Here is a 20,857-nt window from a genome sequence, read left to right on the forward strand (position 1 = left end):
CGAAGAGAGAGCCACAGCGCTGAGCCTACTCAACCCATGCTACTGGGAATGAAAACAACAAAACACTGTTTGCCGATCTGGATTGTGGAGTCAGGGTTTCCACGGTGTGGGAGAAAGAGTTGACAGGGTGAACTTTGACTGTTGGTCCTAACAATTTCCCCTTGGTCAGCTACACACTAAAGATCATTACATATGCTAGACCCCTTTTATGATCCCATGGAAAACAAAAAGACTAGTTAAACCTGAGCAGTTACTTTTACAAGAATTAAAAAAAAATTAGAGAAGTCAAGTGGTCAAGTGTATTGGTGGATAACAAAGTTGAATTCATGATTTTTAGCAGCTAATTATGACTCAAAAGGGTTTTGATTGACCACCCATCCTATTCTGATAAATTTACTTGAGTTAAAAAAAAATAGAAAGTTTGGGACTGGAGAGATGGTTCTGCAGATAAGAGTACTTATTGCTCTTGCATAGAACCTGGGTTTGGTTCCTAGAACCACATCAGAGAGCTCATAACCACCTGTTGCAAAGGATTCAATGCCTTCTAGCGTCAATGGATATTTGCATGTACATGCTAAGATAAATTCACACAAGCACACACACATATACACATAATTTTTTATTTATATAGATATTTTAAAATAGTAGTATCAACACATTGATTATATTATCCCATTTCCAGAGCTTCTCTGTAATGATTTTTGTGGATTTCTTGTAGAAATATATATATGTATATATATATATATATATATATATATATATAGTAATAGCATATTTGAGATCATGATGAAAATTCCTAAGACCTTCAGAATAGTCAGAAAATTAAGTTTATAATCCCATACATCTAGAGAATGGTAAATTTCTAAAAACCTAGAAAGGTCTTCTCTTAGTTACTATTCTGTTGATATGAAGAGACACCAGGATCTCTCTAAAAAAAAATGCCTTTAATGGAGGCTTTCTTACTGTTTTAGAGTTAGTCTGTGACCATCATGGTGGGAAGCAGGCAGGCATGGTGCTGGAGCAGGAGCTGAGAGCTTGACATCATAATCCAAAGGCAGGAATTGCCGGGGAGGGAGGTGAAATCTGTGTCCATGCATGGAGACCGGGAGTCATCCTTCAACTAGGTCAGTCTAGCTGGCCGGCAAGCCCAGGTATCTGCCTGTTTCTGACTCCCCAGTGCTAGGATAGCAAGCAACTGCCCCCATGACTGATCTGTTTTCAAGAGTTCTTGGGATCAGACTGAGGTTTTCATGCTTGCACAGCAAATGCTTTCCCCTCAGCTGCCATTTTATGAAACAAAAATTATCAGAAACACTATTCATGTTTTGCACCAAAATTTTGATCCTTTGTGTGTTGAGTTTAATCAGGTTGTGGTCCTTTCGGGAAGCTTAGGTGGCACTTGTTCTCTGGAAGTGTGGGGGCTTTCACATGTTATCTGTCACATAAGCATCACTAAGTATATTTAGCTGCACTGTTAGGTGCATCTTATCCTCTCTTCCTTGCCTGCCCCCCCTTCTTTCCCTGTAGGTACCACCTCCGTCACCTCCGTGACTCAGTTTTCACTAACTTGTCTGTTAAGCCATCTAATCTACTAAATGCCTTTACTTTGAGGAGCTGACTTATCAAAGTAGCCTTTTATGTGTAGCAGTTTCACAGGGTCTTGGAAGGATATGAAGCCTTCAGTAAGAATCTGAGAGAAATTGAAATGTGAACCTTCATGGATTTTTTGTTTGTTTGTCTCTCTGATTTTATCTAGTCATTCATCTCAACATACATATGTACAAGTGTACAAGAGATAACAGTCATGTTGGCAAACCTGAATGGTTAAAAGCTTGGGAGTGCGACATGCAAAAGTATTTCATCAATTGAAAATGATTGTTTTCTCATTTGGAAACTCACTACCTATGCCTTTACATTTTATAAAAATATTGATTCACAAGCTAATATAAATAAAGATGCTATGTCAATAAAGCATATTTATATATTTGCAAATGATAGTTACATTTTTCTCTTCAACCTCAAGAGTGTCTCCAAATTCGAGGACAAGTGTTTTGCATCATTTTTTTCTTCAAAACTCTTTTGTGACCCTGAAATTATAATGATAGCAGAATAGCTGAGTTCTGAAGCCTGTTGGCCATTCTTCTTCAAAGCATACTGTGATTTAGAGATGGGGAAATGTCCTCCAGGTCTGTTGGCAGGACTTCTGAACCTCTAATGAGTAAAAGGAAGACATGAGTTTCTCCATGGAGTCATGCGTAAGAGAGACAGAAAGAGGAAAGTTTATAAGCATAATTTTGTAAACAACATAAACAAAGGAATTACATTTTAGAAAAAAATAGAAGTTACTTCATGCTAATGTTCCCATTATTATTAAATAATGCAATCTCACTGCTTCAGAGAATCAGGTTTAAAGTACCAGCATGGGATTTGTTTCTTGTCTTATGGGCTCCTAAGGAAAACATTTTAATTGAGATCATCCCCAAATAAGCAATTTTCTAATTTACTAATTGTGCTATTTGGCGAGAGAGTGGAATATTAAGAACTGGTTCGTGGCTTAGAGTTTCCCAGAAAGAAAGTCATGTGGTATAACTAAGTTTTTCTTTAACTCAGAATTTGGTACATGACTGAGAAAGGAAGGCAATATTCAAATTGAGCCCCTTACCAAAAATCAGAACAGATACCTGAATCAAGGAATAGCTGATACCTCCATGCCATGCACTGTTAAAAAAAAAAAAAAAAAAGCTATGATTTTCTTCTGAACTGTCTCTGTGGCAGAATGAGCTTCTCCACAGACCTGGAGGGACAACGGCTCACCTGTCATTGTGCCACATCTCTTCATCATGAGTGTTGAACATTGTTAGAGACACAGCAGAATAATCAGCATACCTTTTTTGTGATTCCCTATGGAAGCTTTAGTCCCCACACATGTTCGTGTCTCTTCTATTAATTACCTCCATCAATTCTCTTTTCTATGCCATTTATCTTCTCCTCCTTCTCTCCTTTTTTGAGAACAGGTTTCATATAACCCAGGCTGGCCTCAAATTCCATATGTTGGCTGTTAATTCCTAATCTTCCTGTCTCTGTCACTGGTATGCTGGAACTGCAAACAAGTACCCCTCCATCTGACTCTCTCTGTATTTTACGATTGATTTCTACCATCTATCATAATAGCCTTTGTACATGAATCGGTCTTCTCCAAAGAAATAAAAGCAGAAAGAAATCAAAGAAATAAAATGGGGAAAAGAAGAAGTTATTGCGAGGGATTGGCTCACATGCTCAAGGAGCCTAAAAAGTCCATGGTTCTAGTCCACAGGCTAGAAGCCTAGAAAGGCCAGTGGCACCATTTTGTTTAGTCTGAAGGTCTGAGACCCATGAGTTCTAAGGTTAGGATTCCCAATCTAGGTCGAATGGCCAAGAATCAAACACCCATGTCCAAAGGCAGGAAAAGATAGGTATTCCAGTTCAATCAGAAAATAATTTTACCTTTCCTGTGGCTTTTGTTTTTCTGGGACCCTTGGTGTGTTGGATGATTCCCGCTCTATTGGTGTGGGCAGTGTTTCTAATGCTGGATATCTATACCTATAGTAATATTTTTCAGGATTATCCTCACAGATGCAATAGCCAATAATCTATAGTAACCAGCTCTCTATGCATCTGTTAACCCAGTCCCACTGAAATAACAACAAGAAGAAGAACAAAATACCAGTTACTCATCATATGCAGTAAATAGAGTCAATCCATGGCTTGATGAGTGTTCTTACTGGGAACTCTAGACATTATGCAGGTATTGAACAGGCTCCATTAAAAGTGAGTTGTGCATCACTGGGAAACTGAAACAGATGTGGAAACGGAAATCACTGGCGTGAGCGTTGGATGACTGAGCACGAAGCCACCGACTATACCTGAAGATAGTGTTCTGCCAAGTATACAGTGATCCTTGAGTTCTTTTTAAAATGACTTTATTTGACGCATGTAGTTCAGCCACGGTCCAGCCTCCAGCCTTGTAAGACCAATTCTTCTAGTGATCTGCATCAGTCTGCTATGTTGCTATGTGAATTTTCTGCAGTCTTTCTGAACTGGCTTCCTTCCTTTAGATTAGCAACCTCATGCCTGGGCTCCTATTTTACGGAATGAGCATTCTCAGGATACTTCTTCAGCCTCGCATCTTTCCAGTTTTCTTCTTTTCCATCTTGCCCCTTTCAACCTTTGTCCTCCAAAAGCCTGGGTTATTTTTAGATCAGAAACTGTCAGCGTCTCTCTGATTAGGACGTCTTTACAAAGCTCTGAAGATCTTCCTTAGCCTCCACCTGCTTATTGGTGAGTCAGCTGGCGTACGGCTGCTTCAATGTCATTTCTCTAGGAGTGCTCTCAGCCTTCCCGCACGCTCCCATGACTAGCACTTATCTCCTTCTCCAGTTATAGGATTGTCTTGTGTTTTGGAACTGTTCCTTTGTCCAAGACATAGAGGAAACCTCAGGGACTTTAACATAGGAATCACGACAAAGTCACTGTAGTGAGTCACATGTCATAACTGAGGAGGAGTGACAGTTGAGGAGGCCATGGGTTAAGAGGAAAACTTCTAAAACCTGACATCTTTATTTTTGGACTGGTGGTATTTGAGAATAGTCTGAGCTGTTGAGTGTAGGAACTCCCTGTGTGTATAAATGTTTAGTTTGCTTTCAGTGCCATGAAGACATGCAATAAGTTTTAGGATTGTGGTTACTCTTTAACATCAAGACCAGGTGATATTGCTGAAAGTAACTCCCTGAACACCACCATGAGACATACAAAGATCTCTCAAATGTTAGACATGGGAGACAGACAAAGATCCTCCAGGGACACAGATGTAGTTGCTACTGCATTGTGTTGGTTAGCGGTATCCTGAAGTACTTATAAGATTGAAAAATTCTAAATTGAAATGAAGTTAGATTCAGAAAGGCAGTGATGGGAGGTGTCCTGTTGTATAAACCTCTCTGTCCTTTGGCAACTTGACTCCTGGATCTTCCCTTGTGTTAGGATTTAAGAACTATATTCATTCTGTTTACCCTAAATTTCATCTGTTTTATCTTCCCGGAGATTTATAAGTCCTTCGTAATGAAGCCTTTGTTTTATACCTTTATAATTTTTAGGCATATCTGATATACTACAGCCTGCTCCCTAAACCTACTTCTTTTCTGATGTTTCCTTGGTGTTATCTGGAATTGTACTAAAAATTTGCAGTTCCTGTAGTGAATCATTGTCAAAACTAAATTGTAACAGATGGGAGCTGTGATTTGAGCAGGGTTGGAATACTGGCAGAGAGTGAAGAAGTATTAGTGATTTGGGGAAAGAAAAAATGTCTCACTAGTATCTCAGTAGGGATTTGGACCCCTCTCTGTTCAGCTCATCCCTGCCTCCACACGCACCCATCAACAAGACCGCATATGTGAAGTACTCGCTCAGGTCTTTTCAGATGTCCCTACCAGCGATCCATTGCCTTTTCTCAGTTGCCTAACCTCCATCCCCAGAAAGAGAAGAAAATCCTTTCATAAGGTTACAGTGACCTGCCTGTCCTTTTCATTTTTAAACTAAGTTTTTCTTCTCCAAACAATTGGGAACACCGAGGACTCATATGAATATGCTGTCATCAAGAGCAGCAGGATCATTATAATGACACTGTTGTGTTTTTATCGCCCCTGATATGTATGACTAGCGTTTATGTTCAATCAGCACAGTTTCAATAATTTAAGCAACTTGACAAATCATTCATCCAGAAATGAAAGAAGCAGACAGAACTCAAATTCTGCCTTCCTTGTTTCCTTTTAAACAAATGTTCTTAGCTACTGTTGCTGAGTTTGATGGTTTTGAAAAACAGTGGACTTCCTTGGGTAATTTCATATTGCTATTCAGATGAAGAAGTTAGTACAAGAGTTGGCTAGGAAAAAGATATAGTAGTAGGTCTAGTGTTGGGGAAGCATCAATTCTATTCCTGTTTGATTCATTACAACTCTTGACTTCTAAATTTTACAAAGAACTTCAGGTATTCATATACTTTTCTGAGCTAACTTGATAATATTTCTATGCTGGTTAGTTTTCTGTCAACTTGACACAAGCTAGGATTATTTGGGAAGAGGGACTCTCACCTAAGAAAATGCCTCCATCAGAAGGCAAGAGTGTGGAAGAATTAATGCTGGGAGATGGTCCAGTCCACAGAGGGAGGAGTTGCTCCTGGGCGGGTGGTTCTAGGGTTATTCAAGAAAGCAAACTGCGCAAACCATGGGGAGTAAGATGGTAAGAAATATTTCTCCAAAATCTCTGCTTCAGTTTCTGCCTGGGATTCTCACCTTCAGTTACTGCCCTGACTTCCCTTAGTGAAGTGTGTGCCGGACAAACCCTTTTCTCCCCATGTGGCTTTTGGTCATACTATTTGTCTTAGCAGTAGGAAAGGCAAAGAGAACAATTTCTTAATATGTCTCCAGTATATATTTTTGCGTACTTAATTATTTTTTGTTATGAACATTATATAGTCAGAATTGCAGGCTTGTGTGCTGCCGTCAATAATGAACAGGGACCTCATGAATGGCTATTTTGAGCAGTGGTTATTTTCAATGTCAGCAGATTATTGACAACAACATGTAACAGAGTTGTGGATGCAGCTCAGTGGTTGGGTACTTGCCTAGCATGCACAAGGTCCTAGGTTCTACTCTTAAGGACAGCCAAAATAATGACAGTTTATTAGGGGGCGGGACTGTTAGTCATTTTTCTATTGTTGAGAAGAGATGCCAAGAGCAAGGCAGCTATTGACAGAGAAAGTGTCAGATTGGGGGCATGCTTACGGTTCCAGAGGTTTGATCCATTATAATAATCATTCTGGGGAACATAGCCACATGCAGGAAGGAGTGGGGCAGTACCTCACTATCTCCTGATCCACAGGTGGGGAACAGGGGACTGGCATGGGCTTTTGAAACCTCAGCTTCACTCCAATTGCACTCTTCCTCCAACAAAACCATATCTCCTAATCTCTTTCAAATAGTATCACTCCCCAATGATAAAGCATTCAGAACAGGAGCTCTGAGGGCCATTGTTATTCAAACCACCACAGGGACTCTCAGAATTCAAAGAACTTTAAAAAGAATGTGTTTCCCCTTCCATTTCCCCGGTGATGAAGACATAAAAATCTATATTTGAGATTATTTACTTGGGATATAAGCTATTCATGGAGCAAACCCTACAATATACTTTTGAGGACACAAAAGCTTGTTTCCATTTTCTATGATCAGTCTTATTTCTAAGAACTTGGTCACCTGTGCACGGACACCAATGGAATAGCATTGTTCAGAGATGCAGGCCAGTGCAAAGGCCGTCCGTCAGGCTCGTCAGGGAATGGTGAGGTCATTCTCATTTAATTGCTGGGCGACATCAGTAATTGCTATCTTCTTTTCTCTGAGTATCTCAGGTATATGAAACAACTATGTTAGTAACATGTTTGGAAACCTAGACAACTAAAATATTTTTTTAAAAAAGATTAAGGGAAAAAATAAAAAATTAAAAAAAAAATCAAGGGTTCTCTTTGAGGACCCAGGGTTCTACATCTTGTTCACAGTAGATCCTTCAAGTGGCCTTTGACTTATTCCTGGTCTGCAAGAAACAATCTAGGCTTTTATTAACCCATTCATCCTCATCATATTTTTATTAGTAGTATCATTTTCTCTTTGATATTTGGGCTGCATTCCATGTTAGATTGCCAAATGAATACACCAGTTTCACAGTTCCCAGCCACCACCAGTGATTCTGTGGGGATGGATGGATGGATAGAAAAGGTAGTAGTAGCAGAATGTTTAAAAAGACCAAAGTTAGACTCAGCACAAGCAGAGGTGGAAACGTTCCAAAAGGCCATGGCTCTCTCAACCACACGTGTTTTCCATTGACGGCTGGTGTTCTTCAGTTTTCATAATTACAACTTCAAGCTGCATCCCTCCACTCTAGGATGCTTATTCCATTTGTGGCTTGCCCATTTCCTGTGCATTTCCTTCCTTTAGCCCACCCCTCAGTCACATTAACATCACTCCCAGTCACAATGGGTACCACAGGTGCTCACAGCAGGTTTAAAAAAATCAAGATGAAATAAGATTGCTTTGTATTAACATATTTGGTGAAAGAGGCTCACATGCTTGACCAGAATAGGACAATTGGAAAAGTAGGTATTTTAGCAATCTACATGGCTTCTTTTTGCTATTGTTTCTTTTAACCAAACAAGTAACTGGCTGGATTTTGCTGAAGAGGTCAAAGCAGAAAGCATAATGACAATTTTAAGGAAAATGGAGTTGAGGCTGCTCTTTCATTCTTAGTATATTGATTAATCAGCATGTTTGAAATCCCAAGTTAGACTTAAGTCCATAGGTTAGTCAGGGAGACGGAAGCACGAGTTTCAGCTGTGAGAAGTACAGCACAACAGAAACCAGCAAGTGTGGGCTGGAGTGTGTAGAGCAAGTGCACATGTTCATATGCTCTGAAGTCAAGTGCACATGTTCATATGCAAGCCTGTGCTCCTAAGTTCCTGGGAAGAAAAAAGAGAAGAGAGTCTTAGGAGGCTGTGTCGGTCCAGAGCTGTCCTCAGAGAACTAGAGGGAGAAAGGGAACGGCATTGGTCGGTAGAGCAGGGTAGTAAACAGTGGATGTCCAGGCCCAGAGTGGCCTTTCTGCCTTTGCTAGCTTACTATCCTCTGTGTCAGTCTGTTCAGTAGTCCCTACTACCATTTTTCTCCCTACTCTTACCCATTTCATAGTGCTAGCATTTACTGAACTGGTAAGGACACTAGTACCTGGCTCTTTCTTGGACCATCACTCCACTCTCTACCATCAAGTCGTCAACAGTAATATGGTCACATGCCTTTTACTTTTCCAGAGACTGAAGTCCCTTTCAGACAGGTCCCCTAAAGCAGTACACTCTGACCCCTCAGCATTCACCACCATATGGCTTGCTCGCTCTCTCTCTCCCCATCAATCACTTCACACCATAGTGACCATTCTCAGTCATCTTGTTTGTTCATTTTCTGCTTTCGGCACCATGCCTCTACAAGGAACACCTAAAATAATTTGATTGCATCCACACCAGCGAGCACGCAGTAAGTGCTCAACAGGATGTGTGTTAAGTCCATCAGTGGCAGCGAGGACTCCACTATGTTTGGAACAGAGAAAGCTAAGCATCCCTTTCCATTTCCTAAGCACTGAGCTATTTGTTTAGAGTCAGGAAGAATATAGTGAGTGGTGAACGGCGAGCAGTCGCTGGGGTTGCTATGTCAGTATCGAGGCACACATCCCTTCCTTGGTACTTCTTCTGAGTCTTAAGAGCCAGGAACACAGCCACCCTCGGGAGTGTTTCAAAGAGATGGACTTGAAAGGAGCAATTATGTGGGTTGAACCAACATTAGTAAATTATATCAGAAAAAGCTGCTGGCTCCATTCCTTTTTCAGTGTGTTGGTACATTGTAGCTCTTGCAAAGAGAAAGAAATTTCTGTGCGTAATGAGCCAAGATGTTATGTTTTGAGCCTGGCCCTTGAAGCTCCCATACACATTTTCCTGGGTAGAGTGTCCGTCTTAGCTTTGTATTATTCCCTCGCTTCTCTAGGTAGCTTTGAGTGAATCTGCCCATCGCTGTGAGTTTAGTGAAAGACGTTTGGAGAACCTGTTGTTTGGAGGGCTACCCTCACAGTAGCACCCCTCTAGGGAGCTGTACATGTGGGGCTGGAGCCAGTTCCAGTTGCCGCTGGATTGGGTCCTAGGTGTCTGGCTAAGACATGGGAGCATGTGTGCTCTTCATTCCTCTCTAGGTTTATAGTGCAACGCAACAGTGGTTATTTACATCTCTTTAATGCATGGTGGCCATGAGATGCCCCTTGTTCTGTTGATATACTAGATTTTTTGAGAACTTTCTACAGTACCCAGACTGGTGCCCAGTACTGACCAGCTTGTATTTACTCTGTTACCTCACATACCTCTTTTGTATTATCCCAGCTACCTCTCCGGGGATCAGTGCTTCTCTTCCAGTAGGCAGCCGACCAATTGCCGCCAGTTCAATACTATCGTCACAAGAGGCTAATTCTCCTACCTGCTCACAATTCAGTAATCTATAATGCCCGTTTCCTTCCTAGCACTGCAGCGACAACACACACCCCTGCCAGTCAGACATGAATATTGAGGGAGCCTGGAAGCGAGGTTACACGGGGAAGAACATCGTGGTGACTATCCTGGATGACGGCATCGAGAGAACCCACCCTGATCTGATGCAAAACTATGTAAGTGCTTGTTGTGGCTGGAAGTCCTCCATCCTTGGAAGACTCCTGATGGGATGCTCAGAAGGTGGGGGAGCTGCTGACCAATGTAGTAGAAGCTATGGCAGGTCCTGTACTTTATTTCCTTCTGGGAAAAGGAGAACTCTTGCAGGAGAGGAACCACAAGAAGGGAACCACCCTTCCATTGCCCCATGCCTCTGATGGTGTGACCCTCAGAAAGAGAGCCCTGAGGTATTAGGAACCCTGTCACCAATACCATCTGTTGCCAGCCACGCCCACTATTCTCAGCAATTCAGGTAGACAGACAGACAGACAGACAGCACTGCCTTTGTGCAAAAGAGCAGACAGAGAACTGTCCTCCAGTTGGTATGTCATCGTTTTCTTTCCTGCCTCTTTTTCAAAAACATTATTTAACTTTCTGAGATTATAATGTAGTTGTATCATTTATCCCCTTCCCTTTGCTGCCTCAAGCTCTCCCATATACCCCTCCGTGCTCTCTTTCAAATTTGTGGCCTCACTTTTTATTAATTGCTATTACATATATACATATGTGTGTATATACATATATATATATCTATATATATGTATCTTTCTGTATATACACATATGCATTCTTAGATATATAAATACAACCTGCTCAGTCTGTGTAATATTATTTGCATATATGCTTTGAGGACTGACCATTTAGTACTGGATAAGCAACTGATATGCTCTTCCCTAGGGTACACTATTTCTCTAACTCTTGGCATTCTGTAGATGCCTGTAGTTATTTGTGTAGGGTTGAGGCCTGTGGACTTACCCAGTCCACTTTCTATTGTTGGCATTGGTCAGCTCTTGCTTAGGCAGCCATGTTGGTAAGACTTTCTGGGTGTAACTTCTGACATTACTAGGAGACATAATCTCCCATTAAACTCCCTGCTCCTCTGGCTCTTATGGTGTTTCTGCCTCCTTTGCCCCAGTATTCCTTGTACCTGAAGTGCAGAAATGATTTTTGTAGACAGACTCATTGTGACTGGGCTCCACAACTCTGCCTTTTGATTGGTTGTGGCTTTCTGTAATGGTCTCTGTCTGCTGCAATGAGACTTTCTTTTCCTTCGCCACCCAGTACTACATACCAATCAATCCCTTTCTTAAGATGAAAGGAAGCTTCATTTAGCTCTACTTTGAACAGGAATCAGTGGCTAAATACACCCTGCAGACAAGCACATTCAAATAAACTTGCACCTCTTTGCAACATAGAATTTAAAGCTTGAACTTCAATAAAGTCTCCTCAGATACGGGTAAAGAAACTAAAGACGGGAGATTGAAGCTGGCTATCTTGGATGAGATGAGATCAGAACTCTAGAAGGGATATCTGTCTTGTCAAATGCCAGGAGAGTCTGTGTGTGCTTCTACCTGATGCAGGTGATGGGTCAATTTTTGCCTCGTTTATGTTTTCACTCTGAAAGAACATTCTCTAGGATTCCCTGTTTCGTTACCAATGACAGTGCATTCTCAGTCCCCCCCCCCCTTGGTGGCCATATAAACGTAGAGAAAGCATTAGATTGTTCAGACCAAAGGTTTGGGCTCCCGTCTGGTTTCTTTCATGTCGAGACAGGCTCCAGGTTAGTCCCTTTGCTTAAGTTATGTTTCCATCACTCACTCAATGCACTTTCAGTCACTCAGAGGTGGCAAGGCTCCTGTGTGCATGAAGTGGAACTTAACGTTGTGGCGTCATGGATTGTGCTTAACTCTCCAAAACCTTTCACCTTCAGTGGACTAAAACTTATTTTCAGGAACACAAGCGTTCAGTGAAGATGGAAGCAAAGATAATATTGGCTTTTATTAACCCTGAACAAAGACGCAATCATGAAGCAAAGGGGATTTGATAATATCCTGGAACGGGCTAAGTGCAGGGATAAAAAAATTAAACAGTGGAAGTGACCCTGTGAGTTCTCCTTAGTATTCAGGCGCTTTTTCATAACCATTTTGAAAGCAAACAAATCTAACTCTGGCTTCAGAGGTTCTGTTTCCTCATTTTAAACCTGGTTTAAGACAGCCTTGCTTATGATTTAGGCTGCCCTCAGAGCTGTGGGGTAATACTAAGACTCACATTTGAAGGCTTTTATGTAATAGAAAGTAAACAACACTAATGTTGTACAATGAAGATCTCAAGAAACCTGATAAAATAGACATCTAATATCTTAACTGGCCTGCCAGTTGTATGTGAACAATTGCTCTCTCTTCTAAAAGACATTAAAATATGATAAAGATTGTTGCAAGGTCAGGAATATTCTCAGTATTGGGGGAATGCTTAGAAAATGTGGAACTGAAGACATCTTACAAGATAAACTGGGTCACTCTGGGTAAGAAAGGAAAAGTCCTTTGGTCTACATACACTATCTCACCTTAAAGGGACAACGCAACAGTAATCATTACTGAAGCAGCAGTGTCTCCCTAAGGTGCCTGAAACTAGTGAACCATGAGGGTATTCGTTAACCTAATTACTCCCTTGCAGAAATGCATTTAAGAATGCGTGAGCTTGTGGGTCAGCACTAACTACTGTCTGTTTCCCCTCTCTTCTCCATGGTCATAGGATGCTCTGGCAAGTTGCGATGTGAATGGGAATGACTTGGACCCAATGCCTCGTTACGATGCAAGCAATGAGAACAAGTAAGACTCAGAGGGCGGGCTGGCATGTAGCTAGCCAGGAGCTCAGCTTACTGCTTTGTTAAGGGAAGTCTTCTCTTCAAGATTCTTGGTAATAAATGATCTTTAAATTACTGCAAAAGAAGCAGGTATCTTTTCACTAAGGTTTCTGAAAAAGAAAGTGGTATCATCTACATAGGGGAAAATGGCTTTGGACAGGGCCTGGGGGGTGGATCAGCATCTCCAAATCCTGAAGATGGAAGTAAAGATGATAGCTCCTGAGTTAATTAGCATGTAACACAATTGTATTAAGATAGATATGGTAGGGGGAAAGACAAAAATAAAAAAGTAATTCCCAAAGATTGACTTACTGTTAAATCCAATGTATTTGTTTGGGCATTGCAGTTGAGGGCACAGACTAGGTTTTACACCATGGCACAATAGAACACTCAAAGAATTATTGCCAGGCATGGGCTGCATCTTCTTTCCTCTCTCCCTTCCTCATCAAGAGGCCCAGCTTCTCTTTCCAGATAGTGTGGCAGTTTTTAGCAAATGCAAATGAAGGTGCACATCCCTTGGGTAGCAGGATAGTATCATTCTTCAGTGGGTAAGTGCAATGGTTTTTCCCGGTTACAAGGACCATCAGCAGATATTCCCGATCACTAAACCCCATCAGTTGACCTCTTTCCTCTTTTAGTTCAAAACTCCTCTGGGAAAGCATTATAATTTAGAAATTTTCATGTGACTTTGTCTTAACGTGTTTGGGGTTGGACCACTGAAATTGCAAAGGGGACTGCTTTGACTGAATGACTGCATTCATTGTGCGCTATGTGCAGTCCGCTGCTTTTTTGCAGGAGGTGGGGGGAGGGCGAGGCAAGGTTAAAGACAGGTTTTACTGTATCAGTCTTGGCCGTCCTGCCTCTGCCTCCCAAGTGTGGGAATTAAAGGCATGCAAAACCCTGCTGTGCTTCACTGATATTCTAAAGGGGAATGTGTCTTAGATCGCATTTGGTTGTACGGGAGTCATTAAGTTCAGATAAAACCTAATGGCCTGGAAAAAACTTTCTGTTGCTTTCACCATCAGCAGAGAAGCTGTGGAAATATGCTATGTTTTAATATGAACAACCAACTATATATAACAAATAAGGATCTATAGTGAAAGCATTAATATACAAATTTGTATATGAAGTTGTTTCCAGAACTTTCAAACAAAATGAGACGGTTATAGTTAACAGTCTTCTAGCAGACCTAGCTTTTATTGCCTAGATTATAATGTTTTGTGAATTTCACATAAGGGTTAGAGCTTCAGGTAACATCAGCTGATCTCTCTCTCTCTCTCTCTCTCTCTCTCTCTCTCTACCTATCTATCTATCTATCATCTATCCATATTTATATTTATTTTCGCTCAATTGCTAACTAGCATGAAATGACTTGAGGCATTCTTTATTTAAAACTGGAGATGGATATAAGATATCTTTGTGCTTTCAGATTGCTTAAAATTTAAAGCCTCTCTAAAAATAATCTTTAAAATAAGAAAATACACTGCTTGTATTTCTCTATGCCCCATTCTGCGCTCATGTAGCATAGGCATTCCTAAGAATCCAACAGCACTCTACAGAATTGTAAAACAAAGAAATAACAAAATTGCCATCTGTAGCCCTCACAGATGTGATTGTCCAAGCTGTACACACAGTAGGGATGTCATTAAATGGTATTCTAGTCTTGTGAATGTTACATCATTGACTGTATCAAAACTGCAATAAGGTGATTCTTTACCTTGGAAAGAACCCACTATGTGCGTCTCTGTCTTATAAGCACAATTATACCCATTCCTGCTCATACTCTTACATGAAAGATAATGATAAATGGGGAGAATAAGAGTGGAAAGCAGAGTGGTGAGGAAAAATACAAAGCAGACAGAGTGTTAAGCTGAATGGAAGGTGTGCCCTCCTGGTCAGAATGAAGGCACATAGGTGAAGGGGAACTGACAGGGAAGTCCCCTGAGAGCAGGTAGAAACGGCAGTGCCACTAGAGTGACCGCTAGTGGCTCATTGGATCCTAAGATGGGAGCTCCGTGTGTGCTCCCACCTGCTCAGCTTATCTGGTGCACTTTGTTTCGTTTAATTCACCTAGAGATTCTAGGAGAGAATTGCATGTAAACAAGTGCCAATTCCACATGTGCTCAGCATAGTCCCTAATGGATCAATCATGCTGGAAGAGACTGTTTATCAAAGCAAGCGTTACAGCAAAGCTGACTGCAATATACACAGTCACTGGATTTATCACCTCCATGTTTGCAGAGAGAAAGCGGGGTGATGTAAAATGTCTAGATCATGTTAATGACCGAAGTGTCCTTCCGTAGGATGTGAATCCACCGATATGCTGTGGGTAAGAACAGGAGACCAGTGGCTTGAGCCCTCAAGCTAGTTATGTCTAAAATTGATCCCTCGACTGGTTATATATAAATCTATATATAAATATAGTAGGTTTATATATAAAACTACTGGTTATATATAGATTTATATATAAATTTACATATATAAATCAATGTAAAGTTTTTACATTGAAATGGAGTGGTAATGGTGGCCATTAGCAGAGGCGTGCCTGCTGTAACAGTGCTGACCATATGTTAAAAAGTAGTTCATTGAGTATTGTTTTTCCTAGTGATATACAGACTATCTGTTTACGCTTATATGCTTAGATATACTAGTTAAATAATATAGATTGATTGCTAATGGGTTGCATTGGAAGAATTTCTTTTAAACTTGCCTTTTCCTAGGACTTTTGTTCCTGTATCACTGGGCTCTTGCTCCATCTGGAACATGCAAGTGTGTCCCAAATTGACTTCCTCTAAGAACTTCCATGGTTTATTGAGTTCGATGGGAGTTTGATAGATGTTACCAGCATTGTTCCAGAAGTGTACCGACATTTGTAGTCTCTTTAAAAGAAAGCTTTTGACTGAAATAGAATTACATCACTTTCCCCCTCCCTTTTCTTGCTTTAGCCCCTCCAAAATACCTTCCGTGAATCCCTCCCATATCACCACTCACTTCAAGTTAATAGCTTCTTTGTATTATTATTATTTGTGTGTGTGTGTACACGTGTGCATGTGTACTCACAGGCACACACGCACACACACACACACACACAACCTGCTGAGTCCATTAAATACAACCTGCTGTCTTTCTGTTGTTGAATATATAGTTTCAGTGCAGACTACTCTGTATTGGACACGCCATAGAAGACTCATCCTTTATTTGTAGCTTGACAGTGAAATAGAAAAATGTTCAAGATCGCACACCCGCATTCCATGTATGTTTGTGGAAGCCTTAGACCCCCATAATACAGACATCCCTTTAGCCTCTCTGCAGTTCTACCTGTTTTTGTTGTTGTTGTTCGTGGGGTTATGTTTGGTTTTGGTGTGTGTGTGTATTCCCTCTTGGCTAGCTAAGAGCATGTATTCTAGCATTTTTGGTTAAAATACCTTTGTTCAGTGTACTATACTTTCAGACGCAGTTGATGGATATATTTTCAAGCATGCATCCACGAGTAGATAATCCTGTTTAGATGATGCTCTCATCACACTAGGAATATGTGTAGATTTGTGGGTAGAGAAGAGATAATAGAACCTGGCTCTCTGTGATTAGCTTTGGTTCTAACTGCCCTGAACTTTGCTACTTAAAAATAGTATATAGAAAGTAGCAAAACAATGATCACTCTAAAAATAGTGGTACAGTGTGTAAAACCCTAAACTAACTGCATAGTGGGTGCTGAATAACTGTAGCTCTTAGTACTGTGATTATATGTTCCATTCACTTTTCTAATTCCTTATAATCAGTTAAAAGTGATCTCAAAGGATGTGTGCATGGGAATATTTTCAATCTAAATTGAGTATTAGGAACTCTATTCCCAGGGTTAAAAGTTGAATTAGGTGCTGCTCTGCTCTGAGTACTAGAAGCTCTGACATACTCAGTTCTCAGTGCTGTGTGGTATTTGTTTTACTTTAAAAAAAAACTTACTTACAGGCTGGAGAGATGGCTCAGAGGTTAAGAAAGCACTGACTCATCTTCCAGAGGTCCTGAGTTCAATTCTCAGCAACTACATGGCAGCTTCTTCCCTCCTCTGGCATCTTTCATGCAGACAGAATACTGGATGGATGGATGGATGGATGGATGGATGGATGGATGGATGGATGGATGGATGGATGGATAGATAGATAGATAGATAGATAGATAGATAGATAGATAGATGCCCCTACCATATATTCTATATATCATATATCACATATATGTCATATGTGCTTATGCATATGCATATATATTTATTAAAGCAAGTTATACCACTTGGTTGATAGTGCTCCCCACAATAACCATAGACTACAAAACTAGAAAGGAAGAAAGAAAAAAAGAAAGAAAGAAAGAAAGAAAGAAAGAAAGAAAGAAAGAAAGCAAGCAAGCAGTACCAGGTACGGGAAACCTTTTGAATGGCTGGTGATGGTAATCCACATGGCTCTCATAACAATAGAGATTGCTGAGGTAGCTTTTGGTTATCTCTCCAAGGTTGGAGGAACCTCCTGTTGCTGAACACAACACACTCTAAGGACACAGGACTCAGTTAATTCTCAGAGTTGGATCTAACATGCAAGCCTCCCTTCTGCAATCTAGTTTCTGCAGGGAGCAGAAAATTCTATGCAAGCTGCCAAGAGAGGGAAGCAATTAATTGGATATAAGATCATTAAGGGAGTAAACTTCAGTTTTTAAAAGAAAAACAGCATAAGGAAGTTGAGGCACGTGCTTTGCAATACTACCTTGTATAATCAGAAGAATTGGTTTGGGAGTGTATTTATAATCTTCTAGAACTTGGCTGTATGTGTTCATTCATTTTTTAATAATTATTTGTTAAGACATTACTTTGTGAATAGATGTATACTAAATGGATGACTATGATTATGAAATCTATATTGATTGTTAAAAGACTGAATTGGGAAAGAACTTCATAAGGAACCAGTGGTTCGAGGGTTTTCATTACCAGTAGAGAATGTAACCTCACACTTACACGGACCATCTCTCTTAGACTTACATGACTGTAATTAGTGCCATAGCTTTGAAGTAAAGAAAATTACTTTAAAAGTGCAAAGGTTTGCATTTCCTTTCCTCACCATGTTTTCAGTGTCCAAATGGTGATATGTCAAACCTATGCTATTGATTATAAAAAATAACATTATAAGAAGAGACCATGAAAACCTGTCTTCTGATATTCCTTTGCCTTCATTCATAGTAGCCTCTGTTGTTGCAGACTTAAGACAGAGAGTGCCTCCCTACAAATGAAACAGTCTCACAGTCCCCTGGCGTTTCATCTCTCTACTCCTGTTTCAGTAAATGAATTATTGATGTCTGAGTTAGAGCAACCCTTCCCTAGGTTGCCTCATGTTAAATGTTCTCCCTGCTTAAGCCATGAAAAAGTATGTGACAGAAGATGATGTTATTGTTTCATATTGAGTTTGGCTTCAAAATCCAATTGCGTTGCAAAAGAAACCAACCTAGAAGCTTCAGAATCGCTTTCTTACGGGAATAATTTATTTTTTGTTTTCTGTTTTTGATCTCTTATTTTTAAGATTTAAGCAGAGTAGATAGAAATACGTTCCCTCTGGTTCTTTAATCTTTCACACTTTATTTTCTGGTTTTAAGAATGTTAGCATGGTACAGAAACCAATGTGTGTGTGTGGTGGGGCAGGGCTCTCTCTCGTTTCTGCACAGCTGTTGCATGGAGATAGTATTCTAAAGGAAAGCCAATGCATCTAGATAATAAGGGAAATCCACTAACTCAGTACTAAACTGAAAACCCCTCACTGTAAGATCTGTGACCATACCAAGCAGAAGCATTCTTATTTCTCCATACCAGCAATTTGACCAAATTATGAAAAATAGTTATCTATAACTCGGGGTGTCAGACAGAACCTACCAAAGTAAAGGAGTGTCATTACCAAAATCTGAATTGCTTTTCTACAAAGTTACTAAAATTTTCCCTTAATGTGTTTGCAAGATAACAGCTCCATCTAGTAGTTTCTTGCTCTCCAAGTAAACACACACACACACACACACACACACACACACACACACACACACATCCCTCAGGCATAATAGCATGAAGTGAAAATACTAGAGTGTTCACGTTCATAATGTTTCATAATGTTTTACACTTTTTATATACATCTGCCATAGCCTGTTGAAGCTGCTTTAACAGTGTGCCTTAGACTAGATAATTTACAAGAAAAAAACAGTGCGGGGGGGGGGATTTAATACATACTTGTGGAGGCTAGCTAGTCCATGATCAAGGCAACAGTGAATTTAGTGCCTGCAACTGATTCCTTGCTTAGGAAAACACTTCCTGTAGAACTTCACATTGCCAAAGGGACAAACAAACTCCTTCAGACACTTTTTTTTAAATAAACCTTTTGTTTTTACTATTAAATATACAATGTTCTATCTGCATGTGTGCCTACAGGCCAGAAGAGGGCACCAGATCTCATTATAGATGGTTGTGAGCCACCATGTGGTTGCTGGGAATTGAACTCAGGACCTTTGGAAGAGCAGTCTGTGCTCTTAACCACTAAGCCATCTCTCCAGCCGCCTCAGACATGTTTTATAAGGGTATTAATTCCATTCACAGGGAGAGTGGAGGGTCTTCCCAATTGCAGGGACACGAGGGTTCTCTGCATCCCTGAAGACCTTAAATCTTTTCAGATGGTACTAGTAGAGATACCCTGGGAACTACCTGTTCTGGTTCAGGATTTATAACACTGCACTCTTGGTTCCCCTCAGCCCTGCCTATGTCTATTTATATCCCCTGACTAAACTGCATTATCCATTATTAAAGAGCTCTGTATTCTGTGATAGGCCTGTGACTGACTCAAGTTTACGTCTCCTTTATTTAATTTGCTGTCATGTAAAGGAAAAGGAAAAACGTTGAAATACATCCGAGGACAAAAGTAATTAAATTTGAGAGTTCTTTAAATGACTGTTTATTCTTTAATGCAGGTTGAACAAATACGGAAAGGGGTTATCTAACCTCAAATTCCTATACAGCTGTTACCTGAACTATAAATATTCATCTTCATCAGATTGCATTAATTATTCCAGAGCTTGTAGTCATGCTAATGCAACCTTCAAACTCCTTTGTTCTGCTCTTTGTCAATTTCACTATTTTCTCCTCTAGGATTTGGGGACTTATTGTCTTGGGACCCACAGTAACAGCTTTGATAAAGAGTCCAATGCTATAGGTTAAAATGAAGTTTGGGTATTATTTATGCGAACCCCATGTGCTGTTGACATGAATAATTGATAGTTGTTTGAATTTAAATTTCTTATTTAAAAAACAAACTCACAACTTTCTAGTGCTCTAAAGCAGATGGAAATTGCAGTAAGGGAAGAGATAAGTATCCTTTTTAAATAATGAATTCAGCATTTGAGCAGGTTTTCCAAGCAGGTGTATTTATTTATCTTTTTCTTTTAATCTCCTCCACCCTCCTCCTTCGCATGCCTATACTTTTCTTATTTTCTTCCCTCCAGAAATTTATATGATCACAGAGCATGAAGACCTTGTGAGGGGAGGGTGTCCTTGCTTAGCACTATCAAAGGGGCCAGGAACTGATTGGATGGCAAATCTCATGTGAGATATTGAAGAAGAGAGAACCCTGCTTTTCATTTGCTGCATGTACACCTAGCAGGACCAAGAACATGACGAAAGAGGATTTGAACTCAGCATTGTGCAACATTCACCTCGCTAATTGAGATACTCTTTAGATAGTCGTTACATTTTAATTCTTGTCCTTTAACCTAGAAGAAATGTGGTCCTTGTTAGAATTTTGTCCTTAGAAACCAATAAGGTTGCCGTATTTTGGGTGTTCATTAATTCTAGTCCTCCAGAAGCTTCCTATTCCTATGTGATTAAGTATTAA

At 40.2% G+C, this 20,857-nt stretch overlaps 1 protein-coding gene across 4 annotated transcripts in view; it reads left to right on the plus strand.

Moving 5' to 3' along the window:
- The window catches only part of Pcsk5 (proprotein convertase subtilisin/kexin type 5), a 417,375-nt gene that overhangs the window by 120,980 nt on the left and 275,538 nt on the right, over positions 1 to 20,857 (plus strand). For all 4 annotated transcript variants that reach the window (XM_048429814.3, XM_087908042.1, XM_048429815.3 and 1 more), the window contains exons 4-5: positions 10,132 to 10,275; positions 12,848 to 12,924. In XM_048429814.3, coding sequence (XP_048285771.3) covers positions 10,132 to 10,275; positions 12,848 to 12,924 — 221 coding nt within the window. The remainder of the gene's footprint in view (positions 1 to 10,131; positions 10,276 to 12,847; positions 12,925 to 20,857) is intronic.

This window comes from Myodes glareolus, chromosome 7 (genome assembly GCF_982192425.1).
Source record: "Myodes glareolus chromosome 7, mMyoGla1.1, whole genome shotgun sequence".
Taxonomy (NCBI): domain Eukaryota; kingdom Metazoa; phylum Chordata; class Mammalia; order Rodentia; family Cricetidae; genus Myodes; species Myodes glareolus.